General features: G+C 37.1%; 2 protein-coding genes across 4 annotated transcripts in view; one reads left to right on the forward strand and one right to left on the reverse strand.

Moving 5' to 3' along the window:
- LOC145215532 (centlein-like) overlaps nucleotides 1–4510 on the reverse strand; it is a 21710-nt gene extending 17200 nt beyond the window's left edge. Inside the window, exons 1-6 of the mRNA XM_080084231.1 lie at nucleotides 4373–4510; nucleotides 3750–3880; nucleotides 2949–3100; nucleotides 2061–2186; nucleotides 1756–1810; nucleotides 588–734 (exon numbers count right to left, since the gene is read on the reverse strand). Coding sequence (XP_079940357.1) covers nucleotides 588–734; nucleotides 1756–1810; nucleotides 2061–2186; nucleotides 2949–3100; nucleotides 3750–3880; nucleotides 4373–4397 — 636 coding nt within the window. The 5' untranslated portion in view covers nucleotides 4398–4510. The remainder of the gene's footprint in view (nucleotides 1–587; nucleotides 735–1755; nucleotides 1811–2060; nucleotides 2187–2948; nucleotides 3101–3749; nucleotides 3881–4372) is intronic.
- Nucleotides 4511–6581: 2071 nt separating this feature from the next.
- LOC145215534 (sodium- and chloride-dependent GABA transporter 3-like) lies at nucleotides 6582–18921 on the forward strand. Of its 3 annotated transcripts, XM_080084234.1 has the most exons (14): nucleotides 6585–7128; nucleotides 7756–7862; nucleotides 8695–8825; nucleotides 11072–11198; nucleotides 11582–11744; nucleotides 12642–12777; nucleotides 13042–13176; nucleotides 13313–13416; nucleotides 13649–13773; nucleotides 14761–14873; nucleotides 15096–15233; nucleotides 15880–16083; nucleotides 16867–17034; nucleotides 17791–18921. In XM_080084234.1, exons 1-14 carry the CDS (start codon nucleotides 7112–7114, stop codon nucleotides 17905–17907), a joined length of 1785 nt encoding a protein of 594 aa, XP_079940360.1. In that variant the 5' UTR covers nucleotides 6585–7111; the 3' UTR covers nucleotides 17908–18921. The 3 variants fall into 3 exon arrangements, with proteins under 3 accessions (XP_079940361.1, XP_079940360.1, XP_079940362.1); XM_080084235.1 differs by lacking the exon at nucleotides 16867–17034 and having other exon boundaries at nucleotides 6582–7128; XM_080084236.1 differs by lacking the exons at nucleotides 6585–7128; nucleotides 8695–8825 and having other exon boundaries at nucleotides 7804–7862.
- Nucleotides 18922–19218: the final 297 nt, after the last annotated feature.

The raw sequence follows: 19218 nt of genomic DNA on the forward strand, positions 1-19218 counted from the left end.
CCTATTTCTGGTTAAGGCAGAAGCTTCCTGACATGTCTTAGTGTACTAAATCAAACCAGAAGGATTTGAAAATCAACATTGCCAAACTGTTTGAATTGAAAAGGAAAAAAAGCATAAACAAGCTTTAGAGCTTAGATCCTTTTCATATGAATAGGTTGGGACTATTTACTGTAAACATAATGTATCTTTTGTTTAAGCTTGGAAAAAAAGCGTGAGGGCCCCTTTTTAGTCGATTGATTTCAACACATCTAGTTTTACATGACAACTGGCCAAACATGTAAACATAGAAATAAACATTAATCTAAGCTCAGTCACACTTATTAAATGTTATTGCAATGAAATATAGTCTATGTAAGAGCAATAAATACTGGGTCAAGTTTTGAAATTCATTATTATTTTTTTGTATATTTTTATGATGCCTAGCCAAAAATATTTTATTCACATGTTTTGTAGCATGGAACAGACAAAATTTGTAAATTTTGCACAAATGGAAATAAAAAAATATTTTTTACAAAATGCATTTTTTTATGCAACCCTTTAAGTTCTCCTCTTAGTGGTAAAACATAAATGTATAAATCCAAACTGACCTCTTCAGTGAGCCTAGAAAGCACCCGATCTCTGTCCTTCATTTCATTTTCATAATTATGAATTGTTTCCAAAAGTTTAGCATGCTCTGAATCGAAACCTTGCTTTTTATCCTTTGTTTGTTGAAGTTCCCTCAATAAACTGGTAACCTAAACAGCAAGATAATTAACAGTACAAAAATGAAGGGCAAGTTATTAGTACATGTGAATATGGCAAGTCTCACATTGACATTAGTCACTGTGTTGTAGTGTTTTTGCTTATGACAACCTGTTAATGCAGTATGGTCACAATGAGTCCGCTAGGAGCTGCCTGTTTTATTGGAAGTCATTAGGATTATTTTTTATTTGACTTTTTTGTTTAGGAACTTGACTTTAATTAAGTTCAACCCATTAGAGTTGATTGGATTACAGCAATGCCGCTCAAGTCTCTTGCTCAGAAAAACGCCAACAACCCTGTGAACACAAGGCCGTTGTGCTAGACCAGGGGTCGGCAACTTTTTTAGCAATGCGTTCCAATTTAATTGTTATTTCCACGTGGAAATGACTAATGTATGCCATGTGGAAACAACATTGTTTTAAGTAATAGTGGTTTGTGTCAGGTGATATCACTGGTAAACAGAAAGCGACAAATTTGTGTATGTAGGCTGCATTTCAGGACTTTGAATGATAAACAATTAAAGACAAGGATTGTAATGGTTTAATTTAAGTCTTTTAAGACTTTAATACTAATTAACGCATATTGTTTACAAAATATTCCAAATATGTAAAAATCTTAATTTATGAAATTGAAATTTTGAAAATTTTAATTTGTCCCTAAATAAATTTAATTGTTGTCATCTTATTTATGGCTGACTGAGTTTCATGCATGACTGATTTTGTCCATGTGGCAAGTGGCCACATGCATGGCCTTGCAGTTAATCAGTCAGTGTGTCAGTCTGGTTATATAGAGCTGTTCATGGTGGTGTAGAATTAAGTGTTTTCTTCAATAGTGATTCTATGTCAACTATTATACACTTGTTAAAAAGACTATGTTTATTAATTGTCTGTTTGTAATTCTGTTTTAATAAGGCAAATATATAAATTTACAAGCAAATCAATTATAATTTAAGTGCTTACTGTATTACAGCAATTGACATAATCCACAGTTAAAAACAAACAAACATATATATACCTGCTCATGTAATTGTGACTTCTGTTTTTCAGCATCATTTAATGCCTCCTTTACTCTGTGAGACACAATTGTGATTTTCAAAATAGTAAGTGTATGGTAATAAATAAATGTTATAATAAAGTATAAAATGCTAATATAGTTAAATACAATGTTTTTTGTGAAATTTTGGCTAAAAAACTGTTATCCGAAAACAGTCTAATATATATTTTTGTGACACTAATTTACAGTTAACAGCTTAAATTTGAATGACTAATTAAAGTAACAAATACAATTGAATAGAACCGAAGCTAAAAAAGATAACATACTGTGTAAGTTGCACATCTTTGTATACATCTGACTTGGCAACATTTTCTTTCAGTTGGTTGTTTTCCTTTTCTGATTGTTGACAAACGGCTGCTAGTTTGTTTCTTTCGCCCTCTGCTGCTACCTTACTGTTGGGGATAAAACACAAGATGAATATTAAACAAATATATTAACAGATTTAAGCTCAAGAGCATAACAAACACCTATACCAGTGGTTCCCAACCTGGGGTTTGCGTACCCCCAAGGGGTTCGTAAGATGGTTTTAGGGGGTCCGTGGAGGCAAACATTCTTAGTAACATTAACCAACAATACAATTTTTGTAAGTTTTTTAACCATTTTTACAATCCTGCATACAAGTGCAAACTGTTTATCAAACCTTTGGGTCAGGAAAATTAACTTTTTTGTGATTGTTACCTAACTTACCTCCATTGTGACATCACAATACATAAGAACAATCAAGCTAAAAGTGCTTTGTTTCAGGTTTTGTACACCAGAAATTTTTTCTCTCAATTGCGTTGACTAAGTCAGTACAGAACTTAGTTGATATTTAAGCACTATGAAGGTTGATTACAATTTGATTTGCAATAAATTATATAATCATTGTCTCTATATGATACAATTCCTGTTGTCTGCAAAATATGTTGCTTGTGTATGTTTTTTTGTGTTTCCTTTGCGTACTTGGGGTTATACTTTTTTAAGTATTCATCCAAACTTACACACCTTCAAACACAAAAGCCTGATAACATACTTCTCATAATGATAATCAATTTTATGCATGCCTGTCCTAACATCATAATATAGGCCACTACTTAAATCATATTACTGAATAGCACTATAGTTTTACTTTTAATGCCACAATGGATAAGCATTACACTTTTACTTAGACTTACAGTTCTAAGACTTTGTCATAATCTGCTTTCAGGCATCTTGCAGTTTCTTGAAGGTCTTTAATTTGTTCATCTTTGCTCTGTAGTATTTCCAGAACTTTCCTATCCTTGGTTTCAGCTTTCTCTTTTTCCCTTTGCAGCACCAGACTTATAGCCTGAAAAAACACATTGTCAATAAGAGTAACTTACCAATAGATTTTTTTTAGGAAGTGGAACATTGGTTAGTAGTAATGCCTGTGCCTTTAAGCACAATTGAGCAAGTCCTTCTTTTTTCAAAGATATATATAAGCATTCTTGTTGTTATTATTGATCTGATAGACAATGTATGAGTGTGTTACTCTACTACTGTGCATGCTGACATGGTAACAAGCACAAAAATATTGCCAAAACTGTAGCCTTTTTTAATTAGAATTACCACAACTTTCTCAATGTATAATAAACACCAATTCTGCATTTGATCACATGACCATGTAAACACATTAAGAGGTCATGAACTTGTAACAAATGATTAGTGGTTCCTAAAACAACAAGTATTTGTCTGTTTGTGCACTGTCTATATTCATTTAGTGTTTTTTAGCAATTTTGTGTCCACTTAGTATATAAATGAGGATACTGTACTGGGAGCATTTATCTGCTTATGTACTACAAACAAATCGTGAAAACACATAACCTTTCAAACTAACAACATTAATCCAGCAGTTTTCAATGCATTGCAATGAATTATCTTCGAAAAATAATGTTTTATGTACGCTTTTAAAATGTCTCAAGATGTTTTCACAGACCGATTAAGATGGCTTTTTGTACCTGTGTAAGATCAGGGGATGAAACTTGCAACCGTTTCCATAGCGACCACACAAACTCCTTGTCTGCTTGGCACTGTCTGAGTTCATCAGAAAGATCTCTATTCTCAGTGAGCAGCTTAGATATTTCTGCATCTAAAAACAGTGTAAAAATTAATGACCAAATTAATTTTTGAAAAATTGCAAATTTGTTTGTATTATTAATATTGTTGCAAACTATTTGCTTTGCCACTTGTTTTCGTATGTACATTTCTGTACAAAACACGATGTTTTAAACGTCCGAATTGCACATAGTATACTATTGATCGGCATTTGAATAAATCATTCCGCGGTTTCTTAATGAAAATGGTACAAACGATTTACTACTTTTAAATATGAAAGAAAACAAAAACTAGTTTAATCTTTACGTAATAATACCAAGAATTTCTAACGTTGAGACACCAAAATGCCAGTGAGTTAAATTTATCATGTACACCAAATAAAACTGAAAATCTGACCGGCAGGAGTTAGTTTTCTGGGAAATAAAACACTAGGAACATATTGTTTTGTACTAAAAAAATTACAATTTTTGCTAACATGTTTATAATATGGGGCGTCTATTTCAAACGAAACAGTGTCAAAATGTACCTTTCGATTTAAACAAGTCATCCATTCCATTCAAACATCTGTATTTTCACAGTAGTTTATTAAAATTAATGTTAATTGTTGTAATGTAAATGTAACGAAGCAACCGTCTATTAGCAAATCGTAACACCCGCTGTTGTTTCGCATCAACGAATGTAGTCATGCATGATTAATTTCAAGATGTTATAGAAATCCGAAACGAAAGTATGTAAACAACACAAACGTTTGGTGAGTACTTCTTTCCAGTAATCAATAAATACCGTGAATAAAAACGTATTACGAAATTCTTGTAGTAAAAAACAATTGGCGCTGGTATTCGTTCTTAAGTTTTATGAGGTTCAGTAATGGTGCATATTGGCGACTCCAAAGTATATGGGGCGCCGTTGTCGAATAAATTAAGTTGTCGCAACTTCGACAACGGCGCCCTTAGGCCGTTTTAAACATAACTAAAATTTTGCAAGATAGCTAACTTGGGGCAACTTAGCTAACTTGCAACGAAACTTCGTGTCTGATGTGGCGCTAAAATGGAAAACACACAAAAATATAAAATACACATTGCTACACAGGCCTTTTGGGAGGTATATTTAGCTTTTACGTAACAATTTACCAGTTAAGATAGTTGGGCACTAGTAACTGTCAAAATGTACTTACCTAAACGTTTCATACATCGCTTTTACGTTTCGATAATAATTTTGTCTTAAAAATTTGTTGTTAAATTTTCGTTTTCACGTTAAAAAGCAAAAAGATTATACGAAAATACGACTGGGACACATCATTATGTCATTAGAAAATAAAAAAACGTGGTGTTTTGGGCATACCTAGGTGCCGGTTAGCCGGTTACTATCCATTGTGCGTGTGTGCGCAGAATCGTACGGAGCTTTGCTGTGCTTAACTTTCTTTGTCTGGTTTATGCTTGGTCTACTTTAGGGATTCAATCTACAGGAAAAAACAACAGTCCATCGTACGTTGTCCTTTGTGTCAAACTGCTTATTACACCTAAAAAGTACACTTGCTGTCAATGGACATTAATATTTGCTGAGTTGGCAGAGCATAGGCTATCTCAAGGGTGTCCAAAGTAAGGCCCGCGACGGCATTTTAAGTGGACCGCAACTGTTGTATGAAATTGTGTTGCGTATGGCCCACCACAATTTGAATTTTGGGTTGTTGCGACTTCACGCAAAAGCTTTTCCATGGATCTTTATCTACCGGTAAAAATAAAGTATACATCATGGTGCTGACGCAACAAAAGCCCCAAATTTGCCATATATTTTGTGTTGTAATTGTCCAGTTAAAAAATTTGCCAAAATACGTTGGCCCGCGGGCGTCTTCACCCGATAAAAATTTTCCCCTGTTAAAAAAAAGTTAGGACAACCCTGGGCTATCTGATAGATGACCATAGATTTGTTATACACACTCAGTGTGCTGAATAGAATATGCAATGAATGCGGTTTTAGAAGCCTGGAATATTAAATTGGGTCCAGTGTAAATTATTAAATTTCTTTTTTATCTTCAGCGGGCGTATCTAAAGCCCGGTTTACACCAAGCGCGAACGCGAACGGCTCCTTTTTTCCTCACGCGAATGACGCGAAATTTGAGGTTTACACCAGGCGCAAACGTTGCGAACACTTTCGCTCATCTATCAGTGGTGTACTTCCAATATATATAAAGAATTGCAGTTAATTTCAAGGAATTGTATGTAAAATAAGTTGTTTATGGGCCAAACGCACCTTTATCTGTTGAATGTGAAGGTTGACCATCAAATATGTGTTTTTGCAACTGATAAATTTGAATTGCTTCTAAAATAAACCGCTGTTGTGTAATACAAAACTACTCTACTCTGCAGAGCTAATTTAAGAAATGTACACTTAAAAGCAGTTGGATCTTGTTTAGCAGTGTATTTGTGAACCATATCCCGGGGGTCTATTGTTGAAGTACTGTAGCCTACTTCCAATAATTTGACATTGTAGTGTCCATACTTCTGTTAAAACTAGAGTATTAGGTACCTTACGTCAGAAAAAGATAACTGTCCAACAAAATTCTCACTTTAAGGAACTTTATTGGAAGGGCTTAAAGCGTTCAAACATATGATAAATTAGATTTAAGATTTTATAACTGTCCGGCACTTTTATGTGTGATATACTTTACTATTAGCATCAAATGACATTGTGGAATAAAGTTGCAGCACATAAAATTTTATACAACAACAAAATATCCGACATAATTGGCCAAAACTGATCATTTTTACATTTTCGTGACGAAATTCTCGCGCAAAAGGCCGTTTCTGTTGCTCACGGAGCAACCCAGACGCGAAGCGCGCAAACGAGAGAAGCGCGAAATGGGACTTCCCCACTCGTGGCTTAAACAGAGAAAGAAATTTCGCGTTGCCCGCTTCGCACGCGCGTGGTGTAAACCGCCCTTAACACCTGAATGCGTTATGTTTACAAAGAGTCTGTCGTCGAGCTGCCTGTTTTCTTGTAAGCCTGTTAATTCATATTTTTGATTTCCGTCGAATCTTTAATTTTATAATAGTGCTTGAGGGCTTTATTATACGGCGGATTATACAGTTTTGTTTCGCCAAAATAAACGAGGGATTATTGCACCTTGTATATCAGTCAGCCCCGCACCACGTGGAGAGGAGACTGCCTTTTTCTTTTTGTTGAACACCAAGCTTCTGTTCTGCGTTTTTATTGGGTGTTTCTTAACAGATAGAACTTAGAGTCGGACATTTGCCAAATCAGGAATATGGCCAACACAAAAAGGTAGGTGCCGGTTATTAATGCTCGCTTATGACAGCTCTTTAAATTTAAGACCAGCTTTACAATGTGAAAGCAACTTTTTAAATATAATGGATCAGGAACATAGAGGAAATTATTCTGTGTAATCATAGACGTAAAATGTCGCTATATAACTTTGTTGCAGTGGCGGCTCGTGCCTAAATTTTGTGGGGGTGCTGCTTCAAATTTTAGCCTTTATTGAACAAATATTAGTTGGCAATTTATAGAAAAGCCACATTTCTAGTTTTCTAGCCATTGTTTTGTGTACAAAAACAAGTAATACAAATCTTAATCGGCAACTCCATTGTGGCGTAATGTTTGTTACGCAATAATGTACACGAGTGTAAACCGCAGACGGTATCGGATCATGAAAGTTATCTGTAATGTTGTGGTGGGAATATTAAGTAAAAATATCTAGGGGGTGCTGCAGCTCCGCAGCACCCTAGCACGAGCCGCCCCTGCTTTGTTGACAAAGAACTACACCCGTTTTTTGGTGTTGATGGGTATCATTAGCTGCTTTTCGGCCTTTTGGAATTTTTAGGAATATATTTTGTGTTTCTTTACATGGGTTTTCTGTAACTAACATAGGTTTTCTGTAAAAATGTCGCGCAGAGACACATGGGATCGCCCGATTGAGTCCTTGTTCGCTCAAGTTGGCTACTGCGTTGGACTCGGTAACTTATGGAGGTTTCCTTACTTATGCCAAAAGAATGGCGGAGGTATGCAGACTTGTATGATTTAAATTACGACAAAATGTTAACATACTATTATTTATGACCAAATTCTTTGGATTTCAAACAGCTTAGGGCAGGGGTTCTTAACCTGGGGTGCACGCACCCCCAAGGGGTGCGAGAACTGTTCCTAGGGGGTGCGGGAATGCTGAATCATTAAGGTTGGTTAGGTCTATTCTATTTAAGCAATTACAGAAGGGGGAGCGAAAATTGGTTAGTGATTTGTAAGGGGGTGCGAAAATTGGTTGGTGATTTGAAAGGGGTGCAGCAAGGAAAAAAGGTTAAGAACCACTGGCTTAGGGTGTATATGCTGTATACACCAAAGTCACGAAACTTGTTTTGAAGCGGGCCGTATAACTGTCAGAATAACACTGGGGTTTGGGGTAGTTTACATGCTTCAACGGGACACTTTCAAAACTGTGTCCGCGAAGCGATTTTTGACGGTACAGCCCAGAGCTGCTCCCTTCACAATCTTATTTAAAGTTATAGAGGGCGATTGCTTAACTGTAAAACTGGGTGGAATATGTCTACCAGGCAATGTTTCTTTGTTTTATTACAAGTACCAAAAGAGACCGCCGTAAAAGTAAAACCATGTGGTGCCCTAACATAAACACTGTTCACAGGCTGCGGTTTGGTGACCCGTACCCACAACACTCAGAGAAAATAGCGTTTATTTGCCAACGTATTTAACAACGTAAATTCTGTTTCCTGGATCAAATACACTGGAAGGCAGTGTTTACGATACCAACGTAGTTTTTGGGCTACAATTTCGCTATAACACCCTTCCCAAATAGCAACACATTTAATGTTTGTTATAAAGGTGTATTCTTGATCCCCTACGGTCTCGCCTTAATGGTGATGTCGATTCCCCTGTACATTTTTGAGGTTGGCCTCGGGCAATCAACAAATCGAGGTCGTATCGCAGCTTGGAACAGATTACCTCTCATGAAGGTTTGTATTAAATATTTTTTCACACAGTACTGCTACGTGCATTGGGAGTATACGTGGTTGTTTTTGTAATATCGCAAGGCAATCACAAAATATGTGCATTCCCAACAATAATGCTTTCATGGAATCGCAAATAACGCTAGTTCATGCCAAAGTCCACAAAAAACACAGACTTTGGTTTTAGATGGTATTGACTTTGGTTCCATAAGTATAACATTTTATTGTCGAAACAACCCGGTTTTTGTCAATTTAGCCCAAAGTTTCCTGATCATAACAAAGCCACAGAACAAAAATAAATAGTTAAAGAGTGTCTGGCATGAATCATCAGTGACACTAAATATCGAAGAGATTATTAAGGACTGTGTGCAGTATATTATTACTTTATTATTATAGCCTATTCCTTAGGTGAAATATATATGTCTAAATATAACGGTGGACGACTTCAGACTTGTGAAAGTTTTCAGTCTGAGATTATTAAGGAAATACAGATATTACCATGGAATTTTATACTGGATTTTATACATTCAATACTCGTGCAATTTTAGACTTCCAGCGGAACGCTGTTTCGGTATAGCAGTTCTTTTTACCAGAACGGCAACGGGTAAAATGTATGAGGCCGGTAATAAGTTCGCACACGTGCTGATATTCTCCTGTGTTATAAATTATTTACATTATGGAACGAAAAGAGCACATGACGCTGTAAGTCATGGCGTTAACGCGTTTCCCACAGTTTATGCGGGTGATCAGATTAGCAAAGTTTTTACTGTTGATCAGATCAGCGAACAGCAGCTATAGCCTGGGGGTACGAACAATTATCGATCAAAATTCAAGCAGTAAGAAATGCGTTAAACCAGATGAAAAGGTAATAGGAAAAACGCATTAAGTCATAAACAGGCATATATTTTGCTCGAGGCTGTAGTCTTTAATAGTTTAATGCTATTGACCACAGAAGCAACATTTTCTAAACCTGCGGTTCTCAAACTTTTTTTATTTTTTGTCATAACGGTCCCTTCGCAATTTTTTCGAACACTCGCGGTCCAAGCTATATATATTTATGAAACTGAAAATACATTGGCAAAATAAAACTGTTGAGATACCCACTAAAAGATAATTTATTCCTTTCAAATTCCACAACAAGTACTCCCACAACAAAATGCAGAATAAATTGTAAATTAGTTTCGTAACATCACTTCGTGTGGAAATATTTCAAGGAAAATTTATTACGTCACAAACAAGACTAAAACAATATAAATATAATGCGCGAACAATTGCCTCCTGTTTGTTACTTGAAAATGAAGCAATGGACCACTTCTTGGCACAGAAAACTCATTTGTCTGACCAACTTTTGCTTATCCACTCGCAAGATCTGATATTGCATAAGCTCCTCGCGGTCCCTCTGAAATCGCGTGGCGGATCCCAAAGGGACCGCGGACCCCAGTTTGAGAACCGCTGAATCTAAACAAATGAATACATAAACTATTGCTGCCAGGCATAATATCAAGTTTGTAGAGTTCTTCTGGCAAATGTAATTTTTTTCTGAAGTTTCAACGTCCTATACAGGTCGTCTTCATCAGGGTAAATAAAGTTGTCATATGGGTTCGGGTTTCTTTGTAGGTCTTCACGTACCAGAGTTGTAAACACGAACCCTTTTAACCAGTTTAATTGAAAATAAAGCCCCATTTAGGTCCGAAAGGTTGAATTGAATCTACTTACCATGGAGGAATTGTGGCACAAATGGTGCCGAGTGAAATATAAGACCCGATTCAAGCACGTTTAGTCTAGTTTATGTTTATCTGATGATCTCTAAATCATTGTTTCGACGTGTGTATGAAAAGTGCCCGCGTTACACAAAACATTCAGCCCGGGTGTTTTCTCCATCTATTTGGTTGCTAAAGCGTTTTTGTTTTTGTCACTAATCGCGTGGGTTTTAGTTCGTTGTTTAAAAATTCCATAAAGTGTGGCCAAACTTGTTTACCCATAATGTGCCAACCTCATTTCTTGTGAGCCCTTGCCTTGTAATGACGATGTAGCTGCAACAAGTTTAGCTTTTATCCACCAGTTGTGCCCTCCACTATTTTGCGCTCCATAACGTTTCAACGTTGCACAGCTATTTCCAGCTTGGTGATGGTTTTACGGGATTTGAGTCGCTATGTTTCAGCATGCCTGTTTAACGCCATGGTTTAAAAACTGTCGATTTTTTTCAAATAAGGCACCAAACGAGTAATATATAACGCGACTCTTTTTTTCAGGGAATAGGATATGCTTCGTTGGTGTTGACGGTTTTAGCCATGCTCCCCTATATGCTGGTCATGGCTTGGGCGATTTTGTACCTTGGACACTCTATGACAACCGGGCTATTACCCTGGACAACTTGCGGTAAGTTTGCAAATCAGAATTTAATACGTTCGCACTTAAGGAGGCTGCCGACATTATTCCATTTGATTTCCATACGCTAAGTATTTTCTAATATATTCTTTAAGTAAAAATAAACTGTTTGTAGTTATTAGAACTTTCCATATTGACAGTGAATCACTTGGTTTTGCAATAAAGAGTCCACAATGCAAGAAAGAGATAAAGGTTTTCTTGTTCCAAAGAAGCCTAATACCCAAGACACCGGTTTAATCAAGCTTTTAAAATTTTTACGAAATTCACACTAGAAAAAAGACAAGTCTTAAGTGAACCTCTTCAGTCACGCTTTTTCTGCATCTGTGTGGGAACCCCAGGTCTGGAACTATTGGATTAAATAGGTCTGTGTTAAGATAACCCCTGGAACACTAACTCCTGCGTGACGCTTAATACCGTCATGAACAATTCTATGGCGATATCCGTGGATTTCCCAAAGACAAATGCCACCCTGGAATTCAACCAATCAATTTCAATTTCGTACACAAAGGAATCCCTCCCTCAAGTTCAGTTTTGGAGGTGAGGCCTTAAAACGGGGAAAAGTTTAGGTTTACTGTAACAAACAAAGGCCAAGAAACTTTTCTAACCTTTGTTTGTTTTTTTCTTTTTGTTATTGTTTGCTGTAGCCGTACAGTTCACTTCAGAACTTCGACTGCTCGTGTCCAATGAGAGCTTCGTATTGATCGAGACGACGTCCTGCCATAGCCGTAACTTTACTCTGCACACACGCGTTGGATATTGTGGTTTATTATGTAGGCCTATTGTAGTGTTAAAAACGTACACTAAAATTCCAATCTTTACCTGTTATTGTTTTTCGACAACCTTTCTCTAATAATTCTTCGCGACTGAAAAACCGCTGATTGCCGAAAGTCGGTCAATATACCAGAGTTGTAAGTTGCGCCTGCTGGGTTTTAGGTTCGGTATCTGGCCGGTTCTTGGTCAATGCGTGACAAACAATCGGCCTAGATTCGGGCCTGATCTTTGCTCACTGTTTTACGAAGAGTATTTGTATCGTTTCACGAAAAAAACAGCCATACATTCAAAAGAATATTCTGCAGACTATTCTGCCAAACTGAGGCATTTAATACACTTACATTTGAGGCCTAATTTTAAGTTTCAGTGGATTAATTAAATCATTATCAGGCCCGTACCAAAAAGTCTTTGGCCTACTCACAACTCTCGTCAGTGTCAAACCTTGCGAAACGACCTTGAACCCAACTTATACCTATGACTTTACGCCAGTTTAAATAAACAATAATACAGTCTTTAAACTTGATTTAAAAGCCAAAAATTCACCTCATGTTTGATAAGCGCTTTTTGTTTTAAACCAAATTCCCATCCCACGGGTTATAGAGAAAGGTTTTCGCTATGTGCATCTTTTGCAATGTCGTGAAGGTTTAAATTTGCAATACTTAGGAACTACGTGCTGAGGATATCAAACTCCGAAAGCGAAATGGATGGAGAGTTTAACTGGCCAGTGCTGTGTGCCCTCATCGCTGCTTTTTTCACTGTCTTTTTTGTTACTGTGGGTGGAATAAAGATTGGTGGAAAAGTAAGTAAAAAACCACCTTGGTCAGCCTGGAAATTCTATTAACGTGAGAGCCTAAATGCCAACGTTTAGAGCTATTTAGATTAGGTGAGGTTCTTTAATACAAATAACAATACAACTGACTTAAAACGTAGTTTCGAACGTTTAATTTAGTTTCAAAAGCAGAAACAACTGTGCTGTTTGCGTTCTTTATCGGGTACAGCAACCTTTTGTGAGTTGAGTTCTCAAGTGGATAGCCCTAATCGTTTGATTTATGTTTCGCTTTAGGTTGTCTACTTCACTGCAACCTTTCCATACGTCATCTTGGTTGCCCTTCTCATCCGAGGAGCGACATTAGAGGGCGCTAGCAAGGGCATCAGGGCTTATCTTCTTCCCAATTTGTCACAACTTGCAAAAGCGCAGGTAATTTACACATGTTCCGTATGAAGCAGTGGTTCACATTGAAATTACATTTTCTTGCAATACTGGTTTATGTTGATTTTTTTGTTTGCTATTTTATTAATCTGTTTTATTATTATTATTTTTTTTTTGTATTTAGGTTTGGGTTGATGCAATTTCCCAGGCCATCTATACTTTTGGAATAGGATTTTCCGCCTTGACCGCTTTTGGTGGATACAACAAACACAAAAACAACTTCTACAGGCAAGTATACTTCTTTATTGCAACACAATTGCGGCGTCAAAGTTTTTAAGTGCAACATTCTAAGGACAAAACTTTTTTGATCTAAAATCATCAGCCAATAAATGCTAAGTAATCTGCAGAGAGTGCACACTGTTTCAACCTATAAGGCCTCATTAGTGCAGCTAGTGAACACATCGGTCGTATTGGCCTTATTTTTAACTTACCACCCTAAACACCTGTTTTTATGTTGCAGGTCAACATTCGTTGTAATTTGCTTGGGGTGTATTACATCATTCACGATGGGGCTCGCAACATTCAGTGTACTTGGACATCTTGCACACGTCATGGATGTCGACATCGATGGCGTAGTACAGTCAGGTTCAACAGTAATAAATGTTGTACTCTAACGTCAGTGTACTACTTTTACTATACATCAGTTTACATTGGTTTAAACCAGTGGGTCTCAAATTATGGGTCGCGACCCAAACATGAATCACGCAGGGTCAAAAAATGGGTCGCCCTATGGCGATTCAATGCTGCCCAAACGAACTATTACTGCATTAAGTAAACACAAACGAATTTACTTAATGTGGTAGTAAAGTCACCTCACTCGACCACGTTGTACAGTAAACAGAACCAACTATTACCACATACAGACGACAATAGGCTTCCAACTTTACTGTTGCGCACATGGCGATTGTAACGTGACACGTCGTAGCACGGGAAATAGTAGTACACGTTAATCATGCGAAACTGAACGTGGACATGTACCAGTTAGCGTTTAAGGAAGAGTAAGCATTCGTACAAGGAACCATTTTTAGAATTGGGATTCACTTCTATCAATGATCATAGTGCTGCAAAGCCACAATGTGTGTTGTGTTATACAGTGTTGTCGAACGAATCGATCTCGTTAAGTCTGCAGCCATGTTGACATGGGCAGACTCCTATGCGACGACGACGACTTGGCCTCGAAATTGCAGTCCGTCTCGTTAATACATTTTTGATGTTTGAGGCTTGGGTCGTGAGATGTTCATAAAACTCAGATTTGGGTCGCGGTTAAAAAAGTTTGAGAACCACTGGTTTAAACTAAACAAAACGCGTCATGGATGGCGTAAAGAGAATTCGCAATTATTTTAAATTGTGTAAAAATACTGACAGTTAGGGCTATTAGAGTTGAAGTGCGGTTTTATAATAGATTTCAAGAAAATCCACTTATAAACTAAGTTTGTAAAGTTTAATTTAGTTCCTCACCCTATCCCAGTCTCACTGTTAACTTAAATAGTTATACTATTTACGCCATTTACTACTTTAGCAAACTTTTTCTATTGTGTGTTCTTATATTAGTAGCTCTATCATTACTTTTAGGGCCCGGACTAGTCTTTCAAGTATTTCCCGTGGCATTGGGCCTCATGCCTGCATCGCAATTTTGGGCCGCCATGTTTTTTCTGATGATCTACTTTGTGGCAATCGACACTTCGGCAAGTCTTTTGATTTATTCAATGTAATCTTTTATTTTTGAAACATAATTCGTCAGTTGTTTTATTGATGTAGAAGTCGTCTTTGGCCCTTCTTCTTAAAGTCGTCTGTAGTTTTAAATATTTGATAAGTGAAGAATGATTCGTCGGTCACCACCCTGTTACACAGGCTGATTCTTATAGTCTGTTATGGCATTTCTACTTGGTAACAAGTTATTTTTATAGTTTTCGGAATTCGAAGCGGTGATGACAATTATTGGAGATGCTTATCCAAGCCTGATTTCAACTCGGCGCAGAAGAGCAGGCACTAACACCATTTTAGGGATTACGTTCTTCGTGCTTTGCCTTCCTCAGCTTCCCGCGGTATGTAACATTACAAACATATACTTGACAGCAAAAGATTCAAGATTCGCCTCATGTTACATTTGTTGCACGATTTTTCGGTTCGGTATAGATCGGGTTTTGCCAGTAATTGCAATCGTATAAGATAAGGTTATGAGGTAAAAACACTTGATGAAACCTAATAGTAAAGCCACATCTGTCCGTCACAACGCACCAACCACAACACGCGCTACAGCACTGACACATCAAGTATCGCGAAACTTATACACTAGGACGGACCATGGGGTCTGTGTGATGAAATAGTTATTTTGCATATTCAGTCGTCGCTTTACATCTGACATTGTGCCAAAACAAATGAAGCCATTTTGAAATCGATTTTTAGTAGCATTGTCCAAATAAAATAGGCTATTGCTACCAGGCTTAATGTATAACCGAGTATTGCTCATCCAGCAGTTGTATTGTAAACAATCGACGTTTCGACGTCCTATAGAAGACGCCTTCGAAAGGGTACTGGCATATCTTGCAAGACAAAATTCTTGTAAAGCGACAAAATGCAACGTCAAAAACGTCGATTGTTTACAATAAAACTGCTGGATGAGCAGTACTCGGTTATTGTCGAAACAAATTTATTTGACTTGAGTATTTGAATTTAATTTTTAACTTCTAGTACGGAATCTACATTTTTGAGTTGTTGAATTCTTATGGATCATGTGGAATTTCTATGATTCTTGTCGCATTTAGCGAGGCGGTTACGGTTGGGTGGCTGTGGAACGTTGAGCAATTCAAGCGTGACGTCAAAGAGATGACCGGGAGTAATCTTGCCAAACCAATAGTTTATTGCTACAAGTTCATGACCCCACTTGTAACACTGGTAAGGAAGATGAGATCTCTATTAAAACCTCATATTGGGAATCAAATCTAGTTTAACATAGCTGAGATGAACATATTCATCGCGGGGTCAGCCTTGAAGCGTCTATGCAGACCAGCGATCACGGCATACATATCGATAAATCAGCTGGTCTCCCAGGCATTCCCATGTGACAATGCACAGTCTAGAAAAATCTAGCCTGTGGTGGGACTCGAACCCAGAGTCTTTCCGGGACTCGCGTTGTACCAACTGCAAACTGCCTTACCATATGCAACACGGAAATGCTTGGCAGACCAGCTGATTCGGTACAACGCCTTTAATAGGCCTGGCGTACTATGATTTGTGGTTCAACATAGGTTTGTTCTATTTTGACACAGTAAAATAATCACCACCGCACGTATTCTTGACGTTACGTAAAATAAATCGTTTTTGGTTACATCTCGTGCATTAACATATAGTATTAAACGTAAACGTAAACCAAACAAAAGGCCTGTTAACACCAATGTTCTTCGAGTAATAAAAATAAAGTGAAAAAACTGATTGTTCGGTTTTGTGTGTAGATGATCTAATAGTAATCACATCGTTTCTGTTAAAGTCGCTCATAAAAGCAAAATTGCACACTTTTTTGTACAAGACAAAAAACAAACACATAAAGATATTTTTTCAAACCACACCGAAATTTAGGGCATTTTCTAAAAATTTCGAACATATTGTTTGCAACCATTGAGAAACTATCATTTATTTCTACAATACATAAAAAATGATCTTCGATCGGTTTGTTTATAGTTCGTCTTGTTTTTCTTCATTGTTAAATGGGAACCACTAACTGTTGGGGATTTCGTCTACCCGACGTGGGCAAATGTGATTGGTTGGATTATGTCTTTGTGTTCTATACTCTGTATCCCATTCGTTATTCTTTACGTTTTATGGAAAGAAGATGGAACATTAAAAGAGGTAATTTAACCGTTTTTACGAGAGGTCTACCACATATAACAGGCATATAACAGATAATACACAGTATGGGCTTCAATTTTTTGGCTGCCCGTTCTATCACAAAAGTCATATTTCTCAGCTGATTCTGTCACAAAACGTCCATTGACAGTAACCTGTAATGCTAACCGGTTCGCTGATCTCATAAAATTTCGTGAGATGGTTTTGTAGAACCGGTGCGAACCGGCTGAATCCCTCCACTGGTAATACCCCCATAATATCCTAAATATATAAGGCTTTGTTTAAAATTTTTAGACCAGCTCGTCATAAAATACGACTAAATTTGGTTTGCATGTCGATACATGTTGAATGTTTTCCGCTCACGATAAAATCGTGTTTAAAATTTTAAAAGTGAAAGTATAGCCTACTGTTCTGAGCTTGTGCAGTCTTATACATTAAATTGAATAAACCGTATTTACAGTTGCTAGTAAAATTCGCATGGTGATTCTAGCACACGTTACGAGGTCGCAGAAAAAAAACACAGGACGCATTAATTCACTTCGAAAAAAATTGGAATCGCTTTTTAATTACTAGCACTATACTAAAATATTTAAGCGGGCCACACTTCATTAAAAATCAAATCATCTTTATCGGCCGAATTTGTCCTGGCCTCCACAGCAGTTTAATGGGCCGAATTTGTCCTGGCCTCCACAGCTTGCACACTCCTGGTAAAATACATGACAGAAAAGTTGATAAATCAATGTATTTTTACTTGCGCAGAGATTTTTAAGCGGGATTCGTCCGTTGAGCGACGAGAAACAGTCCTTAAACGACGAAACAGAAATGAAGATGATCGAACAAAAATGCACTAAAAAGGAAAGTGAATTTTTTGCCTAACACAGATACTAGAAAAATTACACATTGCTAAGTGAAGCATTAAGCATAAAAAAGTAAAGCATGAAAACAAACGTAGCTGTGTAGCTGTATATATATTTTGAATGAAATCATGACCAGTACGTTTTCGTATATTTCTCCTGTATATTTTGAATGAAATCATGACCAGTACGTTTTCGTATATTTCTCCTGTAGTTTTGCTGTGTTATACAACTTTGCATGACTGATAACTGTTTAACGCTAATCATTGGCTTTACGCTCACACAATGGCGATAAGGTACACTAGGTGGACTTTTTTTTTACAAAGAGTAGGGTATTTTTATTTGCTTATTACCGTTTTGAAAATTTTTATTTTGTAATGGAAAATTGTAATAAAGTTGACCCCGACTCGAAATATCGACCTTTCATCACATTTTAGTTGTGAAAATCTTGTGCTGCTTGGTTTGTTGTGTTTTAACAACTGTGCAAAATACTAAGCTTAATCTGCTACTGTCGCATGACTGTGTGTGACAATTTGACTGCTACTGTTGTGCAGTGCTAGAATTGCAAATAAAAATTGTCGTAAAATGACATTGACATCGTTAGCGCTGACCTGCGAAAACGGTTTTGCCCATGTGAGTATTTAAATGGGGCTGGCGCTACAACATTTAGGTACGTTGTTTAAAACAGGGTGTGCATTTTGGGGGCGCGGAGACGTTTGGATTTAAATCAAATTTGGCCTGGTAAATTATTTTCAAAACAGTGCATAGTGAGCCAATGTCTGATTTTTTGTGTGTGGCTAGAAAATAGAATTGAAATGACGCCATGTGGTAAGTGATGACGTTACCTTTTACCGATTTTGATTAAAATATAAAAGAGCAAGAGCATGTCGAAACGTCAATTTTTATCAAAACAAATTTGTTGCAGAGTATTACTATTATTGTGTACATGAACCGTTGTACGAATGGGCGTAAAGTGGGCGTGTTTTATTTCCTTGTACCTTGGGCAGACTGCTCAATTCAATCAATGCGCAGGTGTCGTCTAGCAGCTTGGTGATTTATATTAAAGGATAGCTACATTGGTGAGCATACCAGAACAGGAGCAGAAGGTGCTGGGTTAAACAGTGCTGTATTTTTGTTTTAGCAATTTCGATCCATAATGAAGAATTAATGTATTGAACAGAACGTTAGCGGGTTAAACTATTTAAGCCTGGTGGAAAAATGAAAACTGTTGGCCACTTGTTAAACCGACAAGGCAGTTATTGGGCAGTGAAGTCTTCCCGAAGCTCATAGTGGCAATTTGAAGCCCTATTGCCCATTTAGACCGGCAACGCAC

The sequence above is a fragment of the Phallusia mammillata genome, chromosome 2 (assembly GCF_965637545.1).
Source record: "Phallusia mammillata chromosome 2, kaPhaMamm4.hap1.1, whole genome shotgun sequence".
NCBI lineage: Eukaryota > Metazoa > Chordata > Ascidiacea > Phlebobranchia > Ascidiidae > Phallusia > Phallusia mammillata.